Source organism: Squalius cephalus (assembly GCF_949319135.1).
Source record: "Squalius cephalus genome assembly, chromosome: 14".
Lineage (NCBI taxonomy): Eukaryota > Metazoa > Chordata > Actinopteri > Cypriniformes > Leuciscidae > Squalius > Squalius cephalus.
This window is the reverse complement of record NC_137135.1, coordinates 19,822,607-19,850,588: the sequence shown is the minus strand read 5'-3', so window position 1 is coordinate 19,850,588 and position 27,982 is coordinate 19,822,607. Positions and strand designations below refer to the sequence as shown.

Here is a 27,982-nt window from a genome sequence, read left to right as displayed (position 1 = left end):
CAAGTTTTCCACGGACTCCGTGGCTCCGTCTTGTGGTCACGGACACCAGTTTGAAAATGACCGACTCCGAGTCCGACCACTCATGCTGCGTCTTGCAGTGTGTGCGGTCTAACGCTAGATGTCGCTGTCACCGTCTGGGGCGCTTGGCGGGTTGAGCAGAGCGTCCTCGCGCGCCTCTAATGTGTCAGCGCCAAACAGCAGGGAAAAAAAAAAACTTCGGCAAAAATGGCGGAGGGTGCAACGTCTCTCAAAGGGTTGCGGGCTCAAATGGGTACGAATTTTTTAATTTACAAGCTCTTTTGACAAGTTCTCGTTGCTTAAATCAGTCCTAAGACATATATGTAGTACTGTGGCTTTGTTTGGAGGTTGTTTGGACGACTGAGGACTTAAATCCATTACTTTCATTGAGGCGGTTTTGAGAGGGGAGAGTTAGCGGGCTCAGATGGACGGATAACGGCCAGCTAACTGCTAAACTTACTCCAGCACCAGGCAACAAGTTTGTGTTTGTTCACTAGTATGTTCTTGTGGAGTTTAATGTTTAGATAGGATGCATTACGAAGTCCTAAAGCGTTTTAACGCTGTGTTTGCCGGATCTGTTGGGGGGGTTTGAGAAGTGATGTCTTGTTTGACAGGGATACATCATCACATCTTTGTATGGCGCTCTCATCTGTACGAACCTACCTAACCTTTGTGACAGATGTTTATTATTTTAAACTCAATGTAATTTTAGCATCACCCAAAATAGTCTTTAAACAAGGTGCTTTTAAATGGGTATAAAACCCCCTGCAGTCTCCTAAGTTGACTTCTATATGCGCTTCCTATCTGACTAGCAGAAAGAGACACTGAAATTGATGTCGAAATAGTTGACGTATAAACTCCAGAATCAATTGGAGAACTGCATGTTTGATAACGTCGACTATTTTGTATTGAGTTGAGCTATATAAGTGAAACCATCAATGTGTAGTTTATTATTGCATGTGGAATTGAACATGCAGGCAGCACCAAACTAGTGTTAACTGACCGTTGAATGTTTAGCAGGATCTGTCGCTTTATCTTAATATGTTGAGTGTGTGAGTTTCTGTCTTGCTGATGCTGTTGCCATCTTGGTCAGTAATTGCTAAACAGGATGTCACGTATGACTCTAATTACACTTGAATGTGGACCCTTAACTAGATCGTTTACCATCTGATGGTTCAGGATTAATATAAACGGTCATTTTCTCACTATCAACATCATTGCGGTTGCATTTAGCAGCAAACCTTCTATTTGCTAGTTTTACTAGTGCCTTTTACGAAAACATGTATGGGTTGCTTGTTTTGCATGCTCTTCTGCCTTGCTAATGAGGAATGATTTGCACTTTTGATGTATTGTTTGGCCTATGCCACTAATAGACTAGAAGGTTTAGCTTTCACTGTAGCCTGTGGAGTTGTAAAAGTTCTTAGGGCTTTGTTGTGTAAGGTACATAGTCCTGAAAGGCTTCTGCTTTTGTATGTCATTTTAGCTTCTTTTACTTTTGTAGAGCTTGAATTCAATTCATTAAATTGTTAGAAGCAGGTCACAGTGTGGTTAGAAACCTCAAAGTGGGTTCACATCAAGATCTGCATCCTGCCAGTGTTAACCCTGGTCTGACTGCAAGCATAATGAAGGTGGAGTCCAGTGGTAAAAAAAAAACATTCCACATATTTGGTTTGTTTTTTTATTAATTTGTCCCTTTGCATTTTTAAAGCTATGAGCATGAAAAATAACATGTCCAGTTAGAGCCATGTGATCTTGAGCTGTTTTGATATCATAATCCACCGGGGCTGGTTATAAGTCAATATTAAACGGGTAGCACCTTTGTTTATCAAGCGTACTCTTCAATCTTGGCTGTCAGAATGAGGACTGTAATTTTCATTGTTAAATAGTCAGCGCCTCTCCTCTCTGAGTTGTTATTTTGAAGTCAGTAGCTTTTAGTGAAACCATATGGAACACGTTTGTGGAGCAGAATGGCTTATATTTGTACTTGTTTAGTCCTACAGGTGCTGTACATTGCACTGCTGAGTTTTTTGTCTTTTCTAGTAGAGACATTTGTTTAAGTGCTGCAACATTCAAATGTGCAACCCAGTCTCATTGGAAACCATCCTGCCTGTGGCAACACTTCCGCAAAATTATGTTTATGTTGCTTTTAAGTAAATAAATGTCATTCAGTTTTAACCAAAATAGATGAATGTTAAGGGTCCTCCGATTGTTTGATATTGGCCGATAATAGCCTTAAAGGGATAGTTCACTTTGAAATAAAATGTTGGTATGTTTTAGCTTACCTCAAGGGCATCCAAGATGTAGGTGTCTTTTTTTCCGCAGTAGTTTCAATTTTGATATTTTTAGGTCAAACCGTTCTTGTCTGTCAGTCATATAATGCAGGTCTGTGGTCACTGTCTCAAAGAGCATGCACAGAGTCCAAATTAAAACAATTCCCCATCTACCAAATTAAACAATTCCCCATCGTAAGTACACATTGATGGCCTAAGACACGAAACGAGCGGTTTGTGTGAGAAAACGAACAGTATTTATATCGTTTTTTACCTCTTATACACAGCCACGTCCAAGTGATCTGAGGGCGCGCGCGCATCCTGGTGTGTGACGTGTACGCAGACTGGTGCATAGATATACACTAGATGTCGCCTTGGCTACGGCAGTTCATTGGAACGAATGCCGTAGGCAAGGCGGCATCTATTCTAGTGTTTATATATCTATGCACCAGTCTGCGTACACGTCACACACCAGGATGCGCGCGCGCCCTCAGATCACTTGGACGTGGCTGTGTCACAAGAGTTAAAAAACGATATAAATACTGTTCGTTTTCTCACACAAACCGCTCATTTCGTGTCTTAGGCCATCAATGTGTACTTACGATGGGGAATTGTTTAATTTGGACGATGGGGAAATGTTTTAATTTGGACTCTGTGCATGCTCTTTGAGACAGTGACCATAGACCTGCATGATATGACTGTCAGACAAGAACGGTTTGACCTAAAAATATCAAAATTGAAACTACTGCGGAAAAAAAGACACCTACATCTTGGATGCCCTTGAGGTAAGCTAAAACATACCAAAATTTAATTTCAAAGTGAACTATACCTTTAAATAATTTGATCGGTGATCTCTAAAAGGCCGATCAGTGACAGTAGCTCTTAAAGTGACCGCAGCCTAATAAAACTACTGCTGTCTTTGTCCTCAACGTTAAACTAACAACAAAAGACAGAGAAAATCACTCACTGCTTTTGAATGTTTGAGCCCTGCTTTAGCAGCTCTAAATATTCACTGTGCTATTAAATTAAAAGTAAAATATGATAGAGCAATAATATGAACAGTGAAAGTAACAATAGTTCCTATAATACATTTTAGCAGGCAAAATTAGGCCTGTTGGAAATGTCAATTTGCTAATCCATCTAAATTGATTAATATTCTATTGGTTTTTCTGGCCAATATAAAAATTAAACAAAAAAATGCAATGAAAATACAGGTATCGGTACTCTGTATTGGCAAGTACTAAAAATAAAAGTATAAGTATCGGGCTCGTTCTGGAAAGAGTGGTATCGGTGCATCCCTTTTTACTGCTTCACAAAATCCATACATATGGAGCTGGTTATGGATTAGTTTACAAATCATGCACAATGGTAAAAGCATTTTGAGGTCAAGTATTGTATGTATAAGTAAGATTTAGGAGTTTTGGAAGAGGCACGTGTTTCCAATGAGCACATGTTGCACATGTGGGTGCACAGCACACTTATTTAAAGATCCATAGCTGATGATAACGTTATCATTAGCCTCCCGGAAGCAAGCATGACCTACTGCCCACACGTCGTCACCGCTCTACCTCTTGAAATAGCCCAAGCTTACGTAGCCCAGGTGTCCCCACTAATCCTGGACAAGAACTACATTGTGGATGGGGTTGGGTCAACTAATTAGTCAATAGGTCAACTAGTTCATCTAGACTTCTTTTTTTTTTTACTTTTTGATATTTTTAGCAGCAGTGCTTTTGCTTTAATTAGAGTGCTATGATTTAGCTGTGACAATTTGTTTTGAAAAACCTGCTTGTGAAAGTTGTATCTTTTAAATTCATCGTCTTTAAGCACCATTGCAACAGTCATACATGTTCACATGGATATCTTTAGATCTGGGGTTCTCGACTCGGCACCTTGATGTCCACTTTCCTGCTGAGTTTAGCTCTAACCTTCATTAAACTCACCTGCCTGTAACTCTTTTATGCCCTTCCCTCACTAACTTCCCTCTGTCTCATTCACTCAGATGTATGTCATTGCTTACGTTGCATGATTCTCCACTTCTAGCAGAACCCTTGCAATGGGTTTAAGTGGAATGCCCTAAGCCCTTGATCACTTGTTGGTAAATTAAGTGAACGGCTGCGAGTTGCTGTTGTGACGTCACAATTATGTTGCACTGTGGTCTATGGACCAGCCTGAAGTGTACAAATGAGTAGACTCAATCCCTCAGTCAAAATCGAGGGGGTCGAGACTTGAGGGCCTGTCCAAATACCTACTTGACGAAGTTGAACACACTTCCAAATTGTGGCGAGGATTCCCCTGCTGGGAAGTGCTTAGGGAAGTTCGAGAGTATGGACGTTTCTCAATATGCATTCTTAAAGGTATAGTTAACCCAAAAATATATTTTGTTCGTCATCACTTATTCACCTCAAGTTGAGTTTTTCTTCTGTTGAGCACACAAAAAAAATGTTTTTAAAGAATGTTGGTAATCTAACAGTTGACTGTTAACATTAACTTCCACAGTAGGAAAAAAATACTATGGAAGTCAAGGGCTACCATCAACTGTCTGGTTACCAACAATTCTTTAAAATATCATCTTTTGTGTTTAACAGAAAAAGAAACTTGTTTGGAACAACATGAGAGTGAGTAAATGATGACCGAGTTTTAGTGCTGTCAATCGTTTAATTTTTTTTTAACTAGGCCTAATTAATCGCACATTTTTCTTTAATAAATCACGATTAATCACACCTAACATTTAAAGTTTTAATATATTTTTATATTGTTGTTATTTCACATTGAATCTTCAAATTAATGTAGAAACAACATAAAGACAGTATATTTTATTATTTGTTTAATGGCATCTTTTTATGAAAGAAGCATCTTTTTTATTTTTCTCAGTTTTAGCCATTAATTATAGGCATTCAGCATTACAGTATGAAAAGCTATCAATGTTAACATTTATTAGGCTTTAAAAAATATAACAACTTTTAATTTAAGTGAGCTTAAAACAATCTTTACATAAACCCATTGTAATAAACCTCACATTTACCTGTGCTCTTCAATATATCAGGGCTCAATTTTTTTCTGTTGGCCCAGTAAGACCCAGTATGGACCAGTTCAGATTTTTACTTGCCGTGAGAGACTCGAGGCCGGTGTGTCGCGCAGGTGACGCTCATTAGCACACAAGACCATTCTCCACAAGAACACTAGTCCGGTCTTTGCGCTCTTTGAATTGAGAAACAGCCTATGTCTAAGGGGTCGTTTACGCGACACCATTTTCAACCAAAAAAAAAAAAAACGTTTTTATGCGTTTTGGCCATTCATTTGCACAACAGTATTTTGGGGGCCTGAAATACAAACTTTTGAAAACGGGATTCAAAGTGCAATTTTTTTAAAACGATACCGTTATCGTCTCTGTGTAAACTGCAAAACTACGAATTTGTGAAACCAGTGACGTCATGCGTATTATGTGTTCATTCTATAGCCGCATAGTTTTTCTTTACAAAGTGACATTGCCAACTACTGGCCTGACATGCATAATACAGAGTTTTTTTTATAGTTTTCGCGGATCCATATGGACGGGGATCGTTTTGACAACATTGTTGTCAGTACGTGAAAAATGCAAAAAAAGTGGAGTTAAATGCAGCATACTAGGCCTGAAGACCGTGATTAGCTTGTTCACAGGTGTGTTTGATTGTTCAATAGGTTTGGAGCTAAACTCTGCTGGAAAGTGGACCTTGAGGGCCAGAGTTAAGAACCCTCTTTATATATTAAAGCCACTTGCGCTGTTTTTTAAACATTCCGCCATGAGCTTTGTGCTTAAAAAAAACAAAATGTTTTACGACCCCTGCATTTTGTTTTTTTTGTTATGCTTCATTGTTCTGTTTTTCACCAGAATGCCAGAACGTGTTAAATATGGCATTATAAACCAGCCTATAACAAACGACTTGCTTGAGATCAATTAGTTAACTAGTCTTTCAGGCAACTCACCAACTAGTTAATTTTGATATGTATTTTTGCACAATGCTGGTATGTGTTTGTTTAAATATGTGTATGTAAAATCACAACTGTGCCCTCTGTTCATGCCTGAATAATTGAAAATTGCAGGCACGTTCCTCCCCAGGCATCTGCCCTAGAGCACTTCCTGTTGTCCCAATAACAAGCTGCTACTGCAGCAAAAAGGAAAAAGAGTGAGGCAAACAGCGAGCGGTAACAGGACCCCACTGACCCACTGAGCGCTGACTCTCCCTGACTGCTGGATCTCCTTGGATGTGCATGGCAGGACATAGAGAGCATAGTGTTGCTATTTGTATAACCGTTCTTTGTGTTCTGTCAGACTGAGTGAAGGAAGGTTTGTTGAACAGCCCATCTAGTCATCTGACTGTTTAAACGGGGCAGCTGTTGTCAGAAGGGGTGATGCAACCCATGTCTGTTTTTAGTTTGTCTTCGCTCAAAATATAATTTAAAGCTCAATGATCAGCAATCACAGTTGTTTAAATATTGAGAACAAAGCCGATTTGCTTTTGATTGTGTCTGTGGCGGCGATAAGGCAATAGTGCAGGATCTGTTCGTTGATGTGACAACTGTTTTGACAGTAGATAATTGAGTATCTTAATCACATCAGTGCATTGTGGTTCATTCTAGATTAAGACCAAATGCTTGTTGTATTTGCATGCTTAAATAACACACTTTACTTATGTATAATATTTGAGACTGTCTGCTCAAAAAAATCCTTTTTGGCCATGCTGTGTGTTTTCAGGATATGCAAACAAATTTAAACATGCACTCAGCCACCAAAGCAACTGTTTGCTATGTGCTCAATATGATACCTGTCTAATTTCCTCTGTAAGGTAAAAATAAAGTCTTAGCAGCAGCTGTTAGCAATCCACATATGTACGTTTGTCTAATGTTTTTAAACATTAGCCTATTGTTTAGTGGCCCATAAAGAACATGCAGACTAATTGGAGTTGCTCTAAGGAACAGTTTGAAGTCAGCTTGGGCTTGCCTTCATTGTCTTTACATCATGAATGTATGTGCAAGACCTAGATAATGTTCTCCATTGTGTTTGTCCATTGTTGGGCCGGTGTTCATTTGCATGCCGCGTGTCGCAAAGCCCACAGTGTGAGGTTCAGAGTATGACTCAGATGGCGTTTGCATATTCAATGAGTCTGACGGACTATGGCCTGAGTGCTCTACAGATACATTCCTCCTCCTTGTAGGTCGTCCTGAGCTTCAGATGAGACATTAAGACAGTGAAAAGAGCAGAGCAGCTTGCTTAAAATGTAAGCATGTACTTTAATAAAGCATTTAGTGCAGGTGTCTCATGGTACTTTCACTTCAGCGGGAATTACCCAGCCTGCTCTTTCTGCTGTTATTTTGGATGGCACTATATGCCGTATTAAAGCTCAATCTATTTCAATCTAGGGATGTGCAAAACTGCACTTTTTCATATTGGATTGTTGGTTGGCTGTCTGAACAACTAGCCAATTGTGTCATAATAGTAATAATTGAAAAAACAATTTTCAATTGATTTTTATTATAATATTGATGAAGATGATTTTTATTATAATATTGATGATATTGATGAAGATGATTTTTATTATAATATTGATGAAGATGATTTTTATTATAATATTGTTAACACATTTGTCCAAAATATTAAAGCTAAAGTAAACAGTAAAAAAAGAACTAGTCAATCTTACTAGTCCATCTACCAGAGTCATCATTAAATATAATATAAAAAAATATTATATATAACATAATTTTGCATGTCAGTTATTGGACAAAAGCAATATGAGTTGATCGCTACACCAGTCATTTTCTTTTATTGCCTGTGCAAATGTAGATAATTGATTCTCGGATTGTTGTGTTGTAGCAATACGGCCCGGAGATGCAGGTTTTGTCCTGCATCTGATGATTTTACCGTCTGTTCCCAACTTAGCGCGAGTGTCACTCGGCAACAGTTGCTATGCGATTCATGCAGAGGAGGATTCAAACTATCTGAGACAGGCACTTACATTTAGGGTAGTGGCGGTAGGAATTTATTTACAATATTAGTGTCATTTTTATTATTATTATTATTATTATTAATGATATTTTGCTATATAAATAAGCTTGGTGGGCTATTATCATAACCCAGGGCTCGACAGAGTGAGCGTTTCACTCATATTTGTGACTAAAAATAGATAAAACTAGAGATCGACCGATATTGATTTTTTTATAACCGATACCAATTACAATTATTTGTATGTTTGTGTGCTAGATAACCAATATTTATTTATTGTTTTATTTCTGTTTTTGACAATTATAACAACAGCACTGAACTGAACATATGGTTTTATTTAGCCTAACACTTTTTAAATACTGTAATTTCTGTAATATCACTCCCTACTTGCATACAAAACAAAACTCACTTCTACATTAATAAATAGTCAGAGAGAGTGCAAAAAACCCCAAAAATTAATGAATATAGCATGTAAAAATTACAGGGAGTTTATCAACTCCCCATAAATATAATTATTATAATAATTCTATAATTATTCAGATACTTTTAAGTTAGTAAGAATCCATCAGAGTCAGAAAAGTAAAAAAAACAAAAAAAACAAACCTTGGTCAACTGCTTTTTATGTACAGCGGACATCATGATCAACAACAAATCAAAACACATTCCTAATAATAAGCATAAACTGATGAGCTTAAGCAGAATTTAGAACTAAAGAGATGGCTCATTCTCAGTCAGTGAAATGTGCGTAATGGTGCCCTTACAGTCTTATCAGCAGCATCTTGATTTTCACCATACAGACATCACATGCTCCTTCACTGCCAGCTTAACAAACACCCTATTTTTCTCTCTCTCTCTCTCTTATACTCTCTGTGAAGGGAGAGAACTGTTACAAAGGCACACAGACTTGATCATTTATCCATATCCTCGTTATCCTATCCTCCCCTTATCTTATCATATCCTTCCTCCTCTCCTGCCTGCTGCAAGACTGCTGAAGAGCATTTAAAAGGTGTTTTGTGTTGAGCGGAGATATTAGTATTTTCTGTTACTTTGACTCAAACACTATATACCTGAATGTACAATATGCCTGATTGTACAATAACATAACATCTCAAGCCATCTGATGGAATTTAAAATCATTTTCACAGAATCAAAAATTCCTTTGGCAAGTTTATATAAAATGAAACCACATTGCCATAGACTTTGGGCTGAGGGAGCCATCTTCACATACTTGTAATGAGAAGCTCTTATCAACAAAAGAGAACCTTTAAGGGCTCCCTAAGTTTGATGGCTCATGATTTGATAAAGAAGAAATTCAGACACCTATATATTATTATTATTATTATTATTGTAATTTTACAGTTGTATTGAAAAAATGAAATTATTGTAATATTTTTCGGAAATATTCTATTTTATTATTTTACGGTTAAGTATTACAATAGTAATATTCCTTATTATTACATAGCCATATTGTTATATAACCATATATAACATTTTGGGCAAATTGTGCAGCTCCACAAACAAGCACAGCAAACCTGGATTCTTTTTTAAATTACGTTTCATACCACAATCCCAATTTTTATCAAATGTTTTTGTTTTGTTTTCCCAAATCGTGCAGCCCTATTAGTGCTACCTAGTAGATTTAAAATGCATTTTGTCTCATTGCATTTCCAGCTGCAGCTGCGCAGGCACAGGCAGAGGAACGGCGCAGCCAGGCAGGGAACAGCCCAACACCAGCAGCTCCAGCCGTCACAACGAAGAGCCAGACCAAGCCAGGTAACAAACATGATCTCCGATCTCTGTCTGTCACTGCAGGGATCCACAATGGTTTGTTTTCTGCAGACCCAGAATATCACTTGTCCTGAATGATTACACTGAAAGTCTTTGTATTACTTAGTATTTACTTAGTAAAATAAAGTATTTTTATTCACTTGAATTTATAGCGTATAGCATATTATTTTTCTGTCTTCCTTGCACAAGTTTTGTAGCAAAAAAGACATTTTGGGGAAAAAACACAATAGGTTTCCACTGAAACAATCTTTATTCATGTAAGAGCTTTTTTTTTGTTTTTTCGCTCTCTTGCTTTGTGACTTCAATGTGTTGTCACATGACTCTACACTTATTAAGGCTATAACACTACTGTAGCATGTCCTCACACACGCCCACGTCTCTGTGTCAATACTATATCAGGTGTGGTGAGCTCATAGCTGAATCTGTAACCTGAGCCTCATGTCAGACCATGCCAGTGGATTATCTGCGCATCGGATACTAGTGCAATCTGCCAAGAGCTTTTCGTGGCCCAGGAAGTGTTCAGATTTCACTTGATACACTAGTTGTGTGACGTTGTGTTCTGTTATGTTTTTTCAGTCATTGATGGGGCAGCTCTGAGGATAGATGACAAACTTCGAGTGGCCAAAGAGAGGAGAGAAGAGCAGGAAAAGCAACATGGTGACAAAGCAAAATATTTCACACAACAGGTGTTGGCAACCTTAGACGTGCAAGCCACCATTGGCACACATAACACAAAGACAATGCGAAACACTGTGTTTACAAACAGTGAGGTGGTCATTTGCATAATTTTTTAATGGTGAGGTGGAAGCATCCAAAGAAAAACACAGTATATGCTACATTTATTTTGCATGGTGATGCACAGTGATTAAAAATAAAAAAGGCCCTCCATGTCAACAAGATTGCCAAACCCTGCACATAGTTAGACATAATTAACTCTCTTACATTTGAACAAATCGCGTTAACACACCCTGTTTGGCCCGTTCAGCGGCCCGTGAGACTCAGCTCCTGGAGCGAGAACGCAAGACCCGGCTGCAGGTGGAGCGTCAGATGGAGGAGAGACAAAAGAAGCTTGAAGAGCAGCGCAGGAAGGAGGAACAAAGGAGAGCTGCAGTGGAGGAGAAAAGAAAACAGAAATTAGAGGAAGAAAAGGTAAACTGTCTGATTGTTACCTGTGTTTTTTGAAAGAATTGAATAATTTTATTCAGTAGGGGTGGGCGATATACCGGTAGACACGATAAGCTGGTAGACATTTGTCAACCAGTAGAGATTTTGGACTATCGTCTCTCGCAGTAAGCATTGCAGTTTAAAAACAAATGATTTTAAACTATAGAAGCTAAATAAGTAAGGAAAGAGAACTAATTTTGGTAAATGTGCACACTGTCTGAGAGAGTGTTTCTGAGCACTGTCTGAGAGACGCGCGCGCATGAAACTGCTGCTCACAAAGCGTGTGAGTACTGAACTGAGATCTTTTGGCCGCAATATTGGTTTTGAACGGTCAAATACACACACACACACACACTTATGTGTCAAAATGCCCGTCTTTGTGAGTATCTTCATAAAAACAGTCATTTATGTCATAAGTAAACTTAAACTGTTAAATGATCACAATATTTTTTTCCATATCAGTCAGTATCATTATTTATTTACCAGAGTAAGCTACCTTTTAATTTAGGGCCCCTTGAAATACATTTTATTTTTCCCTAAATTCTGTGTTTTCCATTCTGTTTTTTCTGGATTCCATAAAGTTTTATGATTTATTCGTCAAAAATGGTGTGTAGTTAAATTAATTAATAAAACTTTAACAATATAATCAATCTTTTAAAATGTAATCAAATGAAAATATAACAATTAATTTACAACAAAACATTGCATTTGTATTTTTTATCAAATAAGATGCTGCACAACAGAACTGTATAAATTAAAACATGGGTGAAAAATATCTTGGTTGTATGATATTTAAAAAATAAGTATATTATCAATACTTAAATAATTACATATTAGTATGCAATAGTAATATATTTCATAATTTCTTCTAGTTAAACCAGATTTATATTTTGACGTTTTGTTGTGAAAATCTTTCCGTTTCAGTGTGTATTTGACAGTAGTTTTTCTCAAATGAAAATGTAAAAAGCTTGTGAATTCACTCTTAGAAGCAGCTCTGGACATGAAGTTTATGTGTTCATGCCTTCATATATTGGGACTCAGATACTGAAAACACAGTGAACGCCACGCTTATTCGAGTTTGTGTAGAAGACGAAACTGTTGCACTCATTCACAAAGTGACACGCAGAACATGCAGACTTATTAGCCACATGCACTGACTGGCTGATGTCGCATTGTGTGATAGGCTGTTTGATTAATCCATGTCCTTTTTTTAAATTAATAATCCTCATTGCCAGAAGGTGCGACACTAATTTTTGCATTTGTGTTCTGATGTCACATGGCGATGGCGCAACCGAACCCCACAGCAATGCAACTTGTTAAATTATTGGCTATTGTTTACTTGTAGCGCTACGAGTGACAAGGCGTATGATAGGCTATTTATGATCCAGGGATGCGTATGCTTGAGGGTTGTTCATGCATCCAAACTTGCTATGTGGTTTCATGATCACAACAGATGCATAAGAAATCATAAGAAATTAAAATAACTATAGAATTCTGAAGGATCATGTGACTCTGAAAACTGGAGTAATGATGCTGAAAATTCAGCTTTGCCATCACAGAAATAAATTTAATTTTAAAATATATTCAAATAGTTGCTGCCTTAGTGAGCATAAGAGACTTCTTTCAAAAACATGGAAAATCCAAACTTTTGAATGGTAGTATACATGAACCTCCTATTGCAATATTAAAATGTCAAAGAGGCTTTTCCTAAAGGCTGTATAATCCTATACACAGAGTGTAATATTTTAAAGCCATGCTAAATGCCAAGTCTGAACCCAAACCAGCCTAATTATACAGGACACCCTTAAGATTGGCTATATCAATGATTTTAATGCCCTGCTTTGTTATTTGTGGGCGTGATGGCATCATTAACACTCTTAAATGAATGAAATGAAACTGGTGATTTTGTTAGTAATGCAGTCACACAGCAGGAGCCGTGTGCACTATTCAGTACCTGACATGCAAAAGAGCCTGGAATCATGGACTTTGTTTTAGCATTGACACCCACACCTTTGCCATGGTCTACTGCTGCACAGCTCAGAGGACGTATCCTGGCTCCATTTGTCTAACAAAGTATGTGTGTCTGTGTGTGTGTAGGAACACTATGAGGCTGTGATGAGACGTACCCTGGAGCGCAGCCAGCGAGTTGAACAGAGACAGAAGAGATGGTCCTGGGGTGGACTTTCAGACTCTGACAACAAAAATGGTACGAGTGCTTTTCCTAAATGCCAAAACATCAGGAGCACCAGATAATACATTCAACAGCCTTTGTTCACTGATTGTCCCACAGTCTGCCCAAGTGGGTTCTGACTTATAAATCTATGAAAAATCATCTTTTGACAATCTTTATTGCTCTTAATTGATGTTAAAGGTAAAGTGTGGAATTTTTGCATCACTAGCTACATCAAATTTGCAAAAATGATGCCTCAAACGCACATATGTCATTGGTCAAATTACACACTTCACCTTTTACAAGTCATGTTTGTTTGTTGATCTGTGATTTTGCGCAACACTACTTGGGGATGGAAATCTCATGTTGTCAGCTGCGTTTTTCCACTTCTCTCACTCTCTCCATGGAGAGAGAGTCCATTTCCAATAGCGACCTGTCTGTCCCTGCCCCTCCCACAGGACAGAGTGACAGTGGCTCCAGCTCCTCCCAGATTGCTATAGTAATCTCCCCTGCTTCTCCAGCCTCCAAGCCACCCAGGAATCAGACGTCACAAGGTGGTTTATACTGTTTGTCTGCCCATGACGTGACTTGACACAAAAAAACTTGCCCACTCATCCTCTTTGCTCATACGTGCACTAATCTGACTGGGGCTGTGCTTGCTGTTTTTTCATTCACTCACTCAGTTTTTTATAATAAAATATTTTATTCACTTGGCAGGGATTGTAACAAAGAGTTTTCTCTCCAAAGCACCTACCTTGGTTCCAGGGATGCATGTCGCTTCAAGTTTTATCTGATTTTCCCCCTTTTTATCCAGATGTAATGACTGTTTGAATGTTTACTAACATTGTGTTATGCTTGCCTTTTAAGGTTCGCTGCAGTTAGAAATTTTGCACAATACTTACAATTTATCCCATTATTAATTATATATATATATGTTTGTGCATGTTACAGACATGTAAGGCACCATGTGACTTCAGGTTTAGCTGTTCTTAAATTAGCATACCCTAATTTTGTCTGTCCAGATGTTACCCCATCCTTAAAATGTAGATGAACCAGCTTGTATTAGAGTAATTAACAATAGCTTATCACGTGCAAACCCCTGTAACTCTAATTCCACTCCCTGTCTGTCTCTGTGTGCGTAATTACCCTCCCCTGTAGATAAGCGCTCTTCCTCTACTACGAACCTGAAACAGACTGACTCAGTCATCAGCAAGCGTCTCTCATCATCCTCTGCCACCCTCATTAATTCTCCTGATAAAAGTAAGTGTCCTCCCTGCCCTCTCCTGCCTTTTCCTTATCCTTTTAATAAATGAGCATGAGTACATACTCGTTAATGCTGGTCATGTGTACTAAGCAGACTTAATGACAAGTCATGTCTCACACAGGTGCCTCTCCCTGTGGTTCACTTGATGATTTTCATTTTATAATGTTATTTACATGCAAATACAGCATTGTGTTTGTTTGAATGGGCCACAAGTGTCTGCCATCTCGGCAGCTTATGATTCTTGCAGACATGCTGTTTCTCCCCACAGTTTCCTTTTCCTCTAACAGGAGCAGCCAGCCATGACTCAGGCGCTTTCACAACAGACACTGTTTGTGTTGGAGTCACCTCTTCATTTCCTTCTGTGCTGGCATATTTTAGTGTGGTGCCAAAAAAAGTTTAAGGTTTTAGATCACTTTTGTGTTGATTTTAGATTTGTGTGTATGTGTGTGTTTTATCTTTGAAGTCTGTCTTCAGTCCCTCCTGAGTGAAACCCATGTTCTCGATTCTGGAGCTGAGCTCTCTTTTGTCCCTCAGGTGCGAAGCGGAGAAGTTCATCTTTGAACCGGTTGCCTAGCAATGGTCCTCAAGCCTGTAAAGAAGCTCATAAACAGCCTCAGGTGGAAAAGACAGGTGCCAAACTACCAGTGCTGTTCCTCTTTTAAAGGATTAGACAAATTAAAATTGACTTTATTTGCTTACCCTCATGTCATGCTCAACCATAATTATTTTCTTCTGTGAAATACAAAAGAAAGAATTTACCAGTTTTTTTGCCCCATTCTTATATGAATGTGGGCTGGAGCTTTCAAGCTTCAAGAAAGGAACATTAGCACCATGAAAGTATCAGTAATTTCTTTTAATTTCTTCTTTTGTTTTCCAAAGAAAGAAAGTCATATGGGTTTGAAGCGGTGATTAATATGATGATAATATGATGGGTGAACTATCCCTTTAACACATTTCTGTACACAGCCCAGAGAACAATGAACCATCTCAGGATCTCCCACATAATTTTTTTAATGAAATAAAGGGTGTTCGCCTTTATTTGCTTACTTTAGCTCAGCAGTTTTCACATTGTCATTCTGAAAATCTAGTTTCTATGCAAATATGCATTTAAGCAGGCATAGACAAGGAGCTTGCACAGACATTCGTAAGCATGCACCTCTTAAACATTTACAGTCACTATTCTCTAAATCCACTGAAACCTACTGTAAATAGAACCACAATTATAAAGCAGATTCTAGCTGCATTGTCCTCATCAAATACGCATTTCCTCATTCACCGCAAATGACACTTGAAAGCTGAGACAGAAGAGGCCCTGCTTCCTGATTGATTCTAACGCTTCCCTGTCCACTCTGTCTGTAGGCCCAATCCCGAAGAAGCGAAGCTCCTCCCTCTCTCGAGTGGGGGCTAAAACACAGCCCGCCACCAAACCAGAGATATCCACAGCAGATGAATCAGGTGCTTAAGTCCCAACTGGGACATTTCACGTGTGCCTGTTCGCCGTTTACTAATAAATGAGCGCAAATCTTTTTCGCTTCTATGGTCCATCTTGCTCTTGTTTTAAGGATTGGTTTGTGTTTATAAACGTGCTGCGTCACTCTCCCTACGTTTTTTGCCTGATTCGCCCTTCTGCTCGTGCATCAAATCATCATGCATTCAGAAACATAATCCACAAATGTTGATGCTCTTTTGTCCATAAATCGGTTTGTGCTTACTGCTGCCTTGAGCTTAACCTTTCCTTGTTGCTTCGTTCTTTCAGGGAGTTCTCGCTAACTGACCTACTCACCAGGAATGAGCTCTTTGTGTATGTTAAAGCAATGTGTTTTTGTTCATGTGAACATTGTGTTGTTTTTCTTCCCATATGACATTAACCAATGAGTTTGGCCCCTGGTGCCATGTCTGTTTTCAGTGTGTGTGAGTGTGTCTGTTGCAGAGTGTTGACTTGTTTTACAAAAAGGCTTTTCTTGTGCTGTAATTATTTCTAGATATCATGTTTGCAGGACTCCTGGTTATATAGTCACTCTTGAAAACTAAATGACCTACTGAATTGTGTTGTGATGGACCATTTTAGAGTTTGCCCATCAGTGCATACTTGTTTAGGTAGACGCCAGCTTTCTCTATTCTGAAAGCACTTCCTCATTTCTGAGCTCACTTAGCCACATCATCAAAAGCTTCACAGCCTCAACTTCTCTCCATAACTTAGAGTGAATCAATACAGTGCCGCGGGGAAAAGGAAATTAATGGATCATTTAAAAGAGACATAAGCCCCCAGTTTCACAAACAAGGCTTAAGCTAGTCCCAGACTAAAACGCATGTTTGAGCTGTTTTAACTGAAAGCAACTTGCTCTGACATATCTAAAAAAAAAGTCAGGCCCATTGTTTTATCTCAAGATGCAAGCCTGTAATTTTTTATTTTTTTTTCTAGGGCATGTTTATAAAAACTACTTAAATGTCCTAATTGGAGTAAGGCCTAATCCTGGCTTAATTTAAACCCTGTCTGTGAAACCAGGCCTAGGTTTTTAGAATCAGAATGAGCTTTTTGCCAGGTATGTTTACACATACAAGGAATTTGGAAGCTTCTACAGCACATACAGACTGACAGTGACAAGACATATATAGAATATATAAAACTACACAATATACAAAATAGATAATAGACAATTATCTGTTACAGTCTGTAACAAACATACTGTACATTAACATATTGTCTATTTTGTATATTACTCCTTCATATTTCTGTTTTTTCCCAACTGAATTTGTAACTCGGGTTACAAACAGATTTCATGACAGCAAGAGCTTTTTGAGCCTATTAGCATGTTCTGCCACAGTTTTGCATTGTACAAACTATCAGATTAGTTAAATATTTGTTTTCCCTACATTCTGTAAAACTGCAGTTGAGACCAGACTGAAATCAAATGCTGACCTTTTCTTAATACTAAATTGGATGTATACCTCAAATTTAAAAAGCCTGACTGCAAGCATTTGATTCGTCTGATGGATCTCAAAAAGCTCTTCAAGTTACTCTTTAGTCCTGGCTTTATGTTTCCCTTTTTTGTTTTCACCTCCACTTCCACAGCCCTGGTCCTGCTCCCAATCGCCTCTCCCATATCCCACTAATATTCTTTTTGTCTCTCCAGCATTGAGAGTCTCACCTTAATTGCATCAGCCGTCCACTGTTTACATTTGAACCACAATCACTTTTCTCTTTGGTTTTTGTGTTAATTCTTGCATTTTAAATCACATTGGTGTCATTCCTCTCTCCTTCCTTCTTTGTGTTTATTCCTCAACCTCTTTTTTCTTTTCCCTTTTGTCTGCTCTGTTTTCCGTGTCTGTTTGGGCACACCGTGTATAGCTCGCCGCTCGTTGGCCGCCCCCGTGGACAGCGGTGTCCTCAGTCGGCTGCTCACACCCACCCAGGCCTCGCTAGCTAGAAGCAAGAGTGCTGTGGCCCTGTCTGCCGAAGGAGGCGATGCCCAAGGTAACACTAGAGAGACAAAGGGAGACCCAGCTCGTACCAGAACCCTCCACTTGTGTGTAGATATAAGACGCTCTGCAGGGGTGCTTGGTTGGCTTGTTATATTGGGCATGCTGCAGTTTTTTAATGTGGCTTGAATCACATGCATCAAGTTTTACACACACATTAACAAATTTGGCAATGTTAAACTTACAGGCTTAGCAGTCTTTTCTAGAGATGCACAGAAATGTTTTATCATTGCACTTTTTTTTACCAAAATGCCATTTAATTGTTTTATGTCCGTCGAAAACATGGTACTGGAACATGTAACAGAAACTGTTATGTTAACCAAAGCAGTGTGCACGAGAATTGAATTTAGATACCATCTGATGATATTATCGGAAATAAGATAGCATTTAAAGTTGACGAGGCACGTGCACCTTCTTTGCGTGATTCACATAGAGAAATCCAGACAGATAAGCGTTACTGCACAACAATGCCAGCGTCAATGTAATGCCATAATGTATACAGATGTACAAAATACTTCAAGCATTCGATGTCTGAAGTCACTCGAAAGTTTTCATTTCGGTGCATCACTAGGCTTTACCCTTGTCTCAGTCTCTAAAAGACACATACATACACACGTCGACATTTTCAAGGTGTTCCAGGGCTATTGCTGAGGGATCTTTTGTAAGCTGATTAGCCGAGCGGTTCTGTGTGTGAGAGGGAATGAGTGGAGTGAATCTGCGCCCTGCTGTTGCTACTTCAATCCCCAGCTGATCCACACACGGTCCCTGCAGACCAGCAGCATCACCCTAAACATCATCTTTAGTTTCCAACGCTACCAAACTCAATTTAAATTCCCAGCAACCTGTAAAGGCTGAAGTTCATATGTGTAACTTGTTTGACAGGGTTTGATGTTGACAAGATGCTATCAGCATTGCTGAGTCTGATAGTATCTGAATTGCATTATTGGTTTCTTAATATAGACCAAGAGATGATTATGAATCCGCAGCTTATGGATCAGTTAACTTTATAGGCTTTCCATGATGCTAACAGTCAGAGTTAATTACAACGGGTGGAGATTATCCCAGAAATCTCACTGTCACAGCAGACCCAGGTCAGCCCTTACTGCTCACCTCACTTCACCTCGGCTTCACCAACAGATACTTGGCATCCCATGATCAGTTACCATCTCTATAGAGCACAACAAGGGCCCAACGGCATTTTCATGTCTTTGATTTCAAACGTATTTTTCCCATTTGTTTTCTTTCTAGGGATTTTTTTAAAATTCTAAGCCATTAACTAAATCAACCAGCTTAAAGATGAAGCACAACATTACAAACTTGGATTTGAAGGAAAAAAGTATTCAAAAACTGAAAAAACAAAGGTACAAGCAATCATGTGCCAGAATGATGGTTTAATATGAAACCATTTACTCATTATCAGTAATTTATAACTATAATGCTTTGGTGTTTTTGGTGCAATTTACATTTCCATAGTAACAGTGACTTCTCTGGTTGTCTGTTTAGGATTCATGAGTAGTGTTGTTGTTCGTTGAGAATTTAGCTATTAAACAATTTTTTTTTAAAATATTCAAAATCACTCTGACTTCTTTTCTGCAGAAACATGCTATTGCTTGGCAACCTCAAAGCTCATCATAGGTCTGTGTTGAGAGATATGTTATTGACAATTTCTCTATGGAGAAATGAATGGGATTTTTACTTTGGAAACTGAATGTGGGATGTGCTCCTAGGACTGTCACTAGGGGGGTGAATTTCAACAGTTGTATGTGAATGTTGTAGATGGTGAAAAGGCATTTTAACATTAGATTTGGAATTATGTGGATGTTATGCTGTGTGATGTCCTATATGGGGCTATAAGGGGAGAATGAGTGAGTGAATGTTGTTCAATTTACGATATTGTTGAGCTGACTAAAACTGCAGCCTTAAGTGCTTGCTTGGTGTAGACGGAGGTGTGCTTTAGCGTATTGGTGACCAGTGTGTTGTCTGTCCAAGATGCTGTCTGTCTCCTGCCATGTTTCTCTCTGTCTCACACCCACCAATCCACCAGTCTTTCTGAGGCCATCAGTGCTTATCAGTTCCCCATCAACCAGTATGACTGATCTAACATACACCAATGTTTTGTGCTTTTATCATCCCTCTCCCCTTCTCTCTTTCTCTTTATATCTCCCTCTTTCTGTCCCTACCTCTACCTTTGCTTTGCTCACCCACTCGGCTGCTTGTGACGTCCCTTCCCTCCTGTCCTTGGCTGTGCACCACTGACTGTGTCCTTTACCAGAGTTTCACCTGTGTCCTCGTTCAGCATCTGCCAGCCCCATGCCGCCCCTGGCCCGCGGAGCCCTACGCAGTCGCAGCAGCGACCGAAAGAAAGTGTCTACTTCTGTGTCTGCGGATGCCATCTCCAGTATGACACAGGTGAGCAGATGATTCAAACTTCTACATTGAAATGGATTAAATTGTTCTATTTCTTTTCTTTTCTTTTTATCTCAGATGGAAATGTGTTTGTAGAGTTAGTCCTACCAACTCTACAAATAGTAAGAAATTGTTACATTTTCATTTAAAAAAAGTTTTTTGAAAGAAGTCTCTTATGCTCACCAAGGCTGCATTTATTTAATAAAAAAATTACAGTAAAAACAGTGATACTGTGAAATATTATTACAATTTAAAATAAAAGAACCGTTTTCTGTGTGAGTATATATTAAAATGTAATTTTGCGTTTTACTTTGTAAATGTCTTGCTGACACTTTTGATCAATTTAATGCATCCTCACTGAATAATAGGATTTATTTATTTTAAAAATATATATATATAATCTTACTGACCCCAAACTTTTGAACGGTAGTGTACTTTGCAATGAAAATTTTTATTAAATTAGAAAAATACTAAATTGATGCATTGTGTATCAGATATTCAGACCACACAAAAACAAAGAAAAACTTATAGAAGAGCTGCATGGTGTATGTATATAATTTGATCTCAAGAGTTTCCTCAATAATCTCATTACCAGGAAAAGCTTAACGGAACTACAGTACCTGCGTTATCTGTGTCTTCATTAGTTGTATTGGTCTAAAACAATATGTACTCATTCAGACATTTATATATCCGTATATTATGGTTTGCTTTGCAAAACAGCTTGGATTTATCCCTGACGTTAATCAGTGAGCTGTTCATTCTGAATAACACTTATCTGATCCCGGCTTAAGACCGCTCCAGCAGCAGCGTGTACTGGAGAGATAGGGAACTGGGTTACATCAGTTACTTTCTGACTAAGTGCCAAGCCCTCCTCACATAGTAAAACATACAAGGTACATATTTTTTTGACATGACGTGAAGGCCAACTATGGTAACCCATACTCTGAATTTGTCCTCTGCATTTAACCCATTTATGTTAGTGCACACACATATTAGGTGCAGTGAGTAGTGAACACACATACACACTGCAAACCGTATTCCGTGCAAGTGTGCAGATGCTTGGCCAAGGCATTGGTAGTCCTGTAGTACATATTTAATCTATTATTGCATTACTGTGGATGTAACAAATCTCAGTACACAAAGGGGCAAAATAGTAACCTTCTAATGTTTTTGCCATTGTGTTATAAATTTGTCAAACATTTAAGTAACTTACTCAGCCTCATCAGGGTTGTCTTCAAACTGCTGGTTCATTATGACCGAATTTGACACTATGCTGTACCGGGGACCCTCCGATGTGATCCATGGTCTCCCGAGACTGGCGGATACCTTACAATCAGATATGAACTACATGTGACAGTCTAATCCCTCATATAGAGGTTTAGAAATGCCCACCACAGTGATTCATTCAGACACGGTTAAATTGTAGCGCTGCCCTGCATATAATGAACGCTAAGCGAGCTTGAGTGTGTGTGTCCCAGAGAGAAAGGAGGGCTTGCATTGGCATATTCACTGGAGAAATGTAAATTGAAACTGACATGTTTCCCTCTGATGGTCATACTGTGCTGTAGCTTCTCCAATGGCTTGGCCTTATAGCTCACTAAATCTGATCTGCTTGATATTCATTTGGAGAGTTTGAAACATGGTGAACTGAGACATTTTGAAACATGGTTAACTCACTTCTAGCTGCTTCACGTTGTTCATGCGGGGAGGTTTTCCAGTAAAATACATCTTCACATATATGAGCCTGTCCCACATTTAGTGCATTTGTCACATTGACACCCTGAGCACGTGGACAGAAGATTAAAAATAGATTGAAAGGACATGTTTACTCCGGTCTTGTTCAGATTGATGATAGCAGTAAAATCCTAGCTGCAATTGAGTGATATATACACCTTGCTTTGATTTAGCCTGAACAGCGATTGATGATCACTACATAGTGAGCAAAGTGCCTTTCTGCTGTGGGGATCTTCTTGTTTAGTCCAATAGTCTCATACCACAAATTTCTATTTTAAAATTAGTTTTAGGGTTTTGCTCATTTTGTCATGTTTTTGCATTTGTAAAAGCAGAAAGGTGAGAAGGAGAAGCGTTTCACGTCACCAGTAGGAAAACGCCCTGCCTCGCCCTCCAGTCGTCACCGATCCCCGTCTCCTGCTCCCGCTGCTAACACCACCTCAAGAGCGCCCTCACCTGGAGCAGCCAAGTAAGACCCCTGAGATCAGTTTTAGCCTTCATTGGTTTCACTCTAAACTGATAATTTGATTTCAGACCTTTTCAGTCTGCTGCTCAAATTGCATCTCCCACTGTCTATAGTACAAGCCCATATTTTAAATTTCTCTTTTAATTTGTCTCCTTCAGGCAGAGTCCACGCTTCCGCCCTCCTTCCCCCAGTGGCTTGAAACAGCGTCCTCCATCCCCTCAGCCCTCTGCCACATCCAAACCTCCACCCATCCAGAAACCTGCTCTAACTCCCACCGGCCCGCCCACCCTTCGCAGGAGGGATTCCAAGCCAAAAGATATGTCTCCCATTATGCCTGTCGCCCCACAGTCTCCTGAAACCAGCACAACACCCACACCAACACCCAAGACCAAAGAGGGTGAGTGAACTCAAAAACCCATGTATAGAGAAACAGAGAGATGAGTGAAAGGTAAAAGTGTAAGGGGAATTTTAAAATTGTGATTTCAATAAAATTTTATTGAAATGTTAAAGTAAATCTAATAACTTGGTTGTGGGCTGGCACTACAGAGTTCTTTTAGTATGACTTTCTTGTTTCAACTCTCTGATTGGTTGATATGTCTTTGCAGAATCATGGGTAATGCCTTTTTTCATGAATTTTGCTGTTAAACAGTTTTTATTTTTTTAGGAAGCTGAAATAATAAAGATTGATGGATTTAATAAAAGCATGTACCATTGATTAACAACCACGTAGCTCACAGTATGTCTTTATCAGCTTAAGTTATCATTAAAAATCAATTACCCGATACATACAACCGGCGTAGCGTCATAGAACGTCTCTGAAAAGGTTCACGCCCACTTTTAGGGGAAAACAAACCGGCGAGCGCCATACACAGTATTGGATTGAGGACGTGTACTAACCCTTACAAACATGTAATTTGTATTTAAACATTTTTTTTTTCACACAGTAGGCTACTCCTATTATGTATTTAATTACATTTTTCCACATAGTATTTTGTATTTTTATTTTATTTTAAATACATTTCCATGTATTGATGCCCATCTCTGCCTGCCATCATCATCAATATCTTGCTGTTATGGAAATATCATGAATTACGGATGATGCTATCGAAAGCTAAATCAGGCTAGTTGTATGGCTGGACAGAAAAGTGCACTCAGTAGCCACTCTAAATATAAAGACATAATATTATACATTTAAAGATGTTTACTTCTTAAAACCGTAGTAAAATTATTCACTGGCTACCTGGTGACTCGATGAAGTACGAGTAAATGTCCAGGTAAGACACTTCTGGCCAATGGGTGGGGTTGTTAGACCAACTTTACGCTGGTAGGGACATGTTTTTAAGTTGCCCAAATTAAGTTTATAAATGTATCATTCACGCTCTATGGAAGGCAGGGTGGACATATAATTACTCGACATATTTCATCTAAGTGATTTCTGAAGTTATACACGTCTGCCGGCTGTGTACGGACGTTGTTTTGTGCCGCTATTTTGTATTGAAGTCTATGGGAAGTCTGGTTTGTTTTCCCCTAAAAAGGGGCGGTTACGAAATTTACAGTTAAGTTCCCGGATGTGCCGGTTGTATGTATGGAGAAAATTAATTGGATTTTTACTTTCAGAACTCCATAAAAATAGTTGCACTATTTAAATGCCTTCTCTGGCAGTTACATTTTAAAATCTAATATTTGTGGAATTTAGTTGACATTTCTTTCAGGACCAATGGGAGATTTTCAAACTTTAATGATACATTTAAAACATGTAAAGTTTGTCAACAATGTGTAATATGTAACATGTAAGGCTAAAATATCTGCTTAAAGTTTGAATGAAGCATTTAGAGTTTAATTAGTTGTAAAAAATAATTGTCGAATATGGAGTGTGAAGGATTTCGGTACAGTACTGCTTTCCAAGCTCTGTAATTAATGTTCCTTTCAACACATATAAGATCCTCTGACAAGTGTTTTAGTAATGACTTTAAAGGAGATTTATTTAATCATCTACTGTTCAAAATGAAATAAGCTTTAAAAAGGTTTCAGTTTAACCACTTCCTGTCTTGCCAAATGTCTGGCTAAAACAAAGCCTTTTAGTTATTACAGCAGCAAACCAGCACAGTTTGTGTGATGAACTGTCTTCTTAGATACGTACTATCAAGGTCAAGAACTGCTGGTGCTGGGGTTACTGAGTTTGTATAGAGTGCCTAGCTTGTTTATCCTTGAGACACAGTGCCCTCTGCTGGAAACACTTATGTCTTTAAGAGTCACTTTACCTCTTTTTCAGTTCATTTTATTGTGTATTACTGTAACAAATGAGGTAATGTCGAATTTAGATGTTAATATGCATAATATATGTGTGTGTTTTCAGAATCCAGTTCCAAAGCCAACGCAGGAACCAACTCAGCCGCAGAGGCTTCCAAGATCCTGGCGGAGAACCGTCGTCTGGCACGCGAACAGAAGGAGAGAGAAGAGCTACTCCGCATACAGAAAGAAGAAGAGGAGCGGTGCGTTTATTTGATTAGCTTCAGTTTTGTGTTTTAGTGTCAGGAACCTGCTTTAACGGCTTCCAAATACACTGGTCAAATAATATATTATTATCTTTAACCCCCATTTAATCTGAAAAATCGTAACAAACACATTGGCATATGTTTGTCATCATATTCTTGTTTTTCTTGTTTTTAAGAGCAGGTTTGTTATGCACTCATTAAGCTGAAGCGAAACCCTGCATCTGTGTTAAAACTATTTACCTTTGAAGTGCCAAAGGCCCTAAGGTATCGTGTCTCAACAGGCTGAGGAAAGAGGAGGAGAAGCGTCTGGCAGAGGAGGAGCGCTTGAGGCGCGTGGAGGAGGAGAAGAGGCTTGCGGAGGAGAGGAAGAGAGAAGAGGAGGAGCAGGCTCGTATAGCAGAGGAGGAGAAACAGCAGACAGAGCTAGAGGAGCTGCAAAGACAGGCTGAGGAACAGAAAGAGGTTAGTTGACTCTCCCATTGCACAGACTCCATGATAGAGATGTTGATTTTTCAGTTTGAATAATTGACTTCTTGCTCATCCAATGGCAGCGTGAGGAGGCTGAAGCAAAGGCCCTAGTGGAGGCTGAAAAGCAGCGTATAGAGAGAGCACTCATTATGCAAAAGAACCAACAGGAGCGCATGGAGAGAAAGAAGGTGGACACTATCACATGACTCTGACATTTACACAGTTTGCATTTATGGTAGCAGCTGTAGATTAAAGAATCATACAAGTTGCTTGAATATTTTGTCTCAATCTGCAGAGAATTGAAGAAATTATGAAGAGAACCAGAAAAACAGACCAAATGGATTATAAGGCAAGTTTAACAGCTTTTATTGTATAGCACACGGCTCATTATTATATAGTGTTGAGGCATGATGTCTCTGTCTGTTGTGCATCATTTCCATTCCCAAAAAGTTACTTATGTTGTGTGTGTGTTCTCTCAGAGTAATGATGATGAGAGAGACATTCCTGATGAAAATGGAGAGGAGGCCGAGGACCAAATAAACTGTGAAGATAAGGGTCAGTATCTTTATGCCAGAACTGGCAGAATATTGCTTTGTTGGCAACAACAGTGAGTTTATTTGTAGCGGATGAATGATGTTTCACAAACTACTAAGTGAGAAGTGACAGGCAAATTGCTGAAATTAAATTGAACACTTATTTTACACAATATTTACTAAATAAGCAAATTCAACAAGGCAGTCAGTGTTAGAAATCTCTAAAAAATCTTGAAATATTAGCCAGGTTAATCGATCACAATTTGGAGGATCGATATATTGTGTAGCTCTAATGTAGGATGGAATAGCTCATCTGCCTCATTCAATTTCAGAGAACCAGGCTGTTGAGTCAGAGCAAAGTGCCAATGAGACAGAGCCATCAGACTCTCAGGAGCATTACTTTCCTGTGGAGGAGCCAGTTGGCGAACAGGAAGAGCCAGATGTTAGTATGAACAGACAAACAGATGTGGATAATAAGGAGAACAGCAATGGACCAAGCACAGAAGATCCCTCAGTGGACAGGTAAAAAAAAAAAAACTCTTTTACTCTAAGGTTATATCTGGGTTAGTGGTTCATAAAACAACTTCAACTTTTATATCTGTGCTTTAATCTCCAGCAGCCCCCCTCCCAAGTCCTGTCTGATGGAGGGCTCTGAGTTTGTGAACGAGGACTCTAAAGTGATCCCTGGGTTGAATGGTAAAGGAGGACCCTGGAGCTTTGAGGAGCTGATCGATCTGGGCGTTCATGCGAAGAGCAAACCCCTGATGGACGATGGGGGCCCTGAGGGGCCTAGAGTGGCCTTTGAAGAGAAAACCAGCTCAGTTCATCCAGCCCAGTCTATTGAAACCCTGTCCGGTAAGAGCTTTTGTCTCTATTAAGTCTGATTAAGATTGTATTAGTTTATCACAGAATTGACCTTGTTTCTCTTGTTCTCTCAGAGATGTGAATGTGCAGGTCTGTTTAAGGCCTGCTGATTATTGCACTCCACGAGTCACGTCCAGCTGAGCCTCAGAGTGTCAGCGCTCAGACTCGTCGCACAGAGCCGCACAGCCTCCGCAGATAATAGATGGAAAAAGCAAGAGAAAATAAACACAAGTTGGAAGAAATGAGCTCAAGAAATGCTTCAGGGAAAGTGATAGATTCATTCAGTGTGCTTGCTTCTTTGTTTAGCAGCTCTTCACCTTTATAATATTGTCATCAGGATTTATTTTTCATAACAAATCTTTTGGGGTTTCTTTTTCTTTCTTTTTTGTCTTTTAAACGTGGAGACAACTTTATTTATTCATGTGGCTTCTCCACATTTAAACGGCTGCTGTCTCGTGACGGTTACCACGTGCACTTTTTTTTTGCTAAATTCCAGTTCATGTGTTTACGTGGCACATACAAACTCATTATAATTTCAACTTAAGCATTTTGTAGAAGGATCTGATTAGTTATGGAGTCAGTGCAGAGCGTTTTGAGAAAGGAAACATCTCGCATATCTTCGTACTAATTAAAACCCTGTGTCTGAACCATGAGCGGAGCTCAGGAATGCGACCCAAGACGGGCTGATAGTGCAGCAACTCTCGAGTGCTTTTAATGTGACCTCAGGATATTTGTTGTTTCTCCGCTCCAAAGGAATAAACATCACCACTCTATATTCCTTGTGCAAGAACTCGAGCTCCCGCTGAGAAGCATTCCTACTGTGTAACACTCGTTGATAGCAAATCCTTCATTAAAAACGTTTACCAGACTTTATAATTCAAATCGAGT

The 27,982-nt window shown here is 39.0% G+C and overlaps 1 protein-coding gene across 23 annotated transcripts; it reads left to right on the top strand.

Moving 5' to 3' along the window:
* The first annotated feature begins 184 nt into the window (after positions 1-184).
* Positions 185-27,687, top strand: map7d3 (MAP7 domain containing 3). 23 transcript variants are annotated; one of them, XM_079893136.1, is made up of 21 exons: positions 185-271; positions 9,937-10,038; positions 10,630-10,710; positions 11,039-11,202; positions 13,315-13,423; positions 13,846-13,941; positions 14,546-14,647; positions 15,186-15,281; positions 16,011-16,106; positions 18,001-18,126; positions 20,428-20,540; positions 22,604-22,737; positions 22,893-23,131; positions 25,091-25,226; positions 25,511-25,691; positions 25,781-25,885; positions 25,993-26,046; positions 26,177-26,252; positions 26,563-26,752; positions 26,850-27,085; positions 27,169-27,687. In XM_079893136.1, exons 1-21 carry the CDS (start codon positions 226-228, stop codon positions 27,174-27,176), a joined length of 2,490 nt encoding a protein of 829 aa, XP_079749262.1. In that variant the 5' UTR covers positions 185-225; the 3' UTR covers positions 27,177-27,687. The 23 variants fall into 23 exon arrangements, with proteins under 23 accessions (XP_079749262.1, XP_079749261.1, XP_079749260.1 ...); XM_079893135.1 differs by having other exon boundaries at positions 26,847-27,085; XM_079893134.1 differs by having other exon boundaries at positions 22,601-22,737; positions 26,847-27,085.
* Positions 27,688-27,982: the final 295 nt, after the last annotated feature.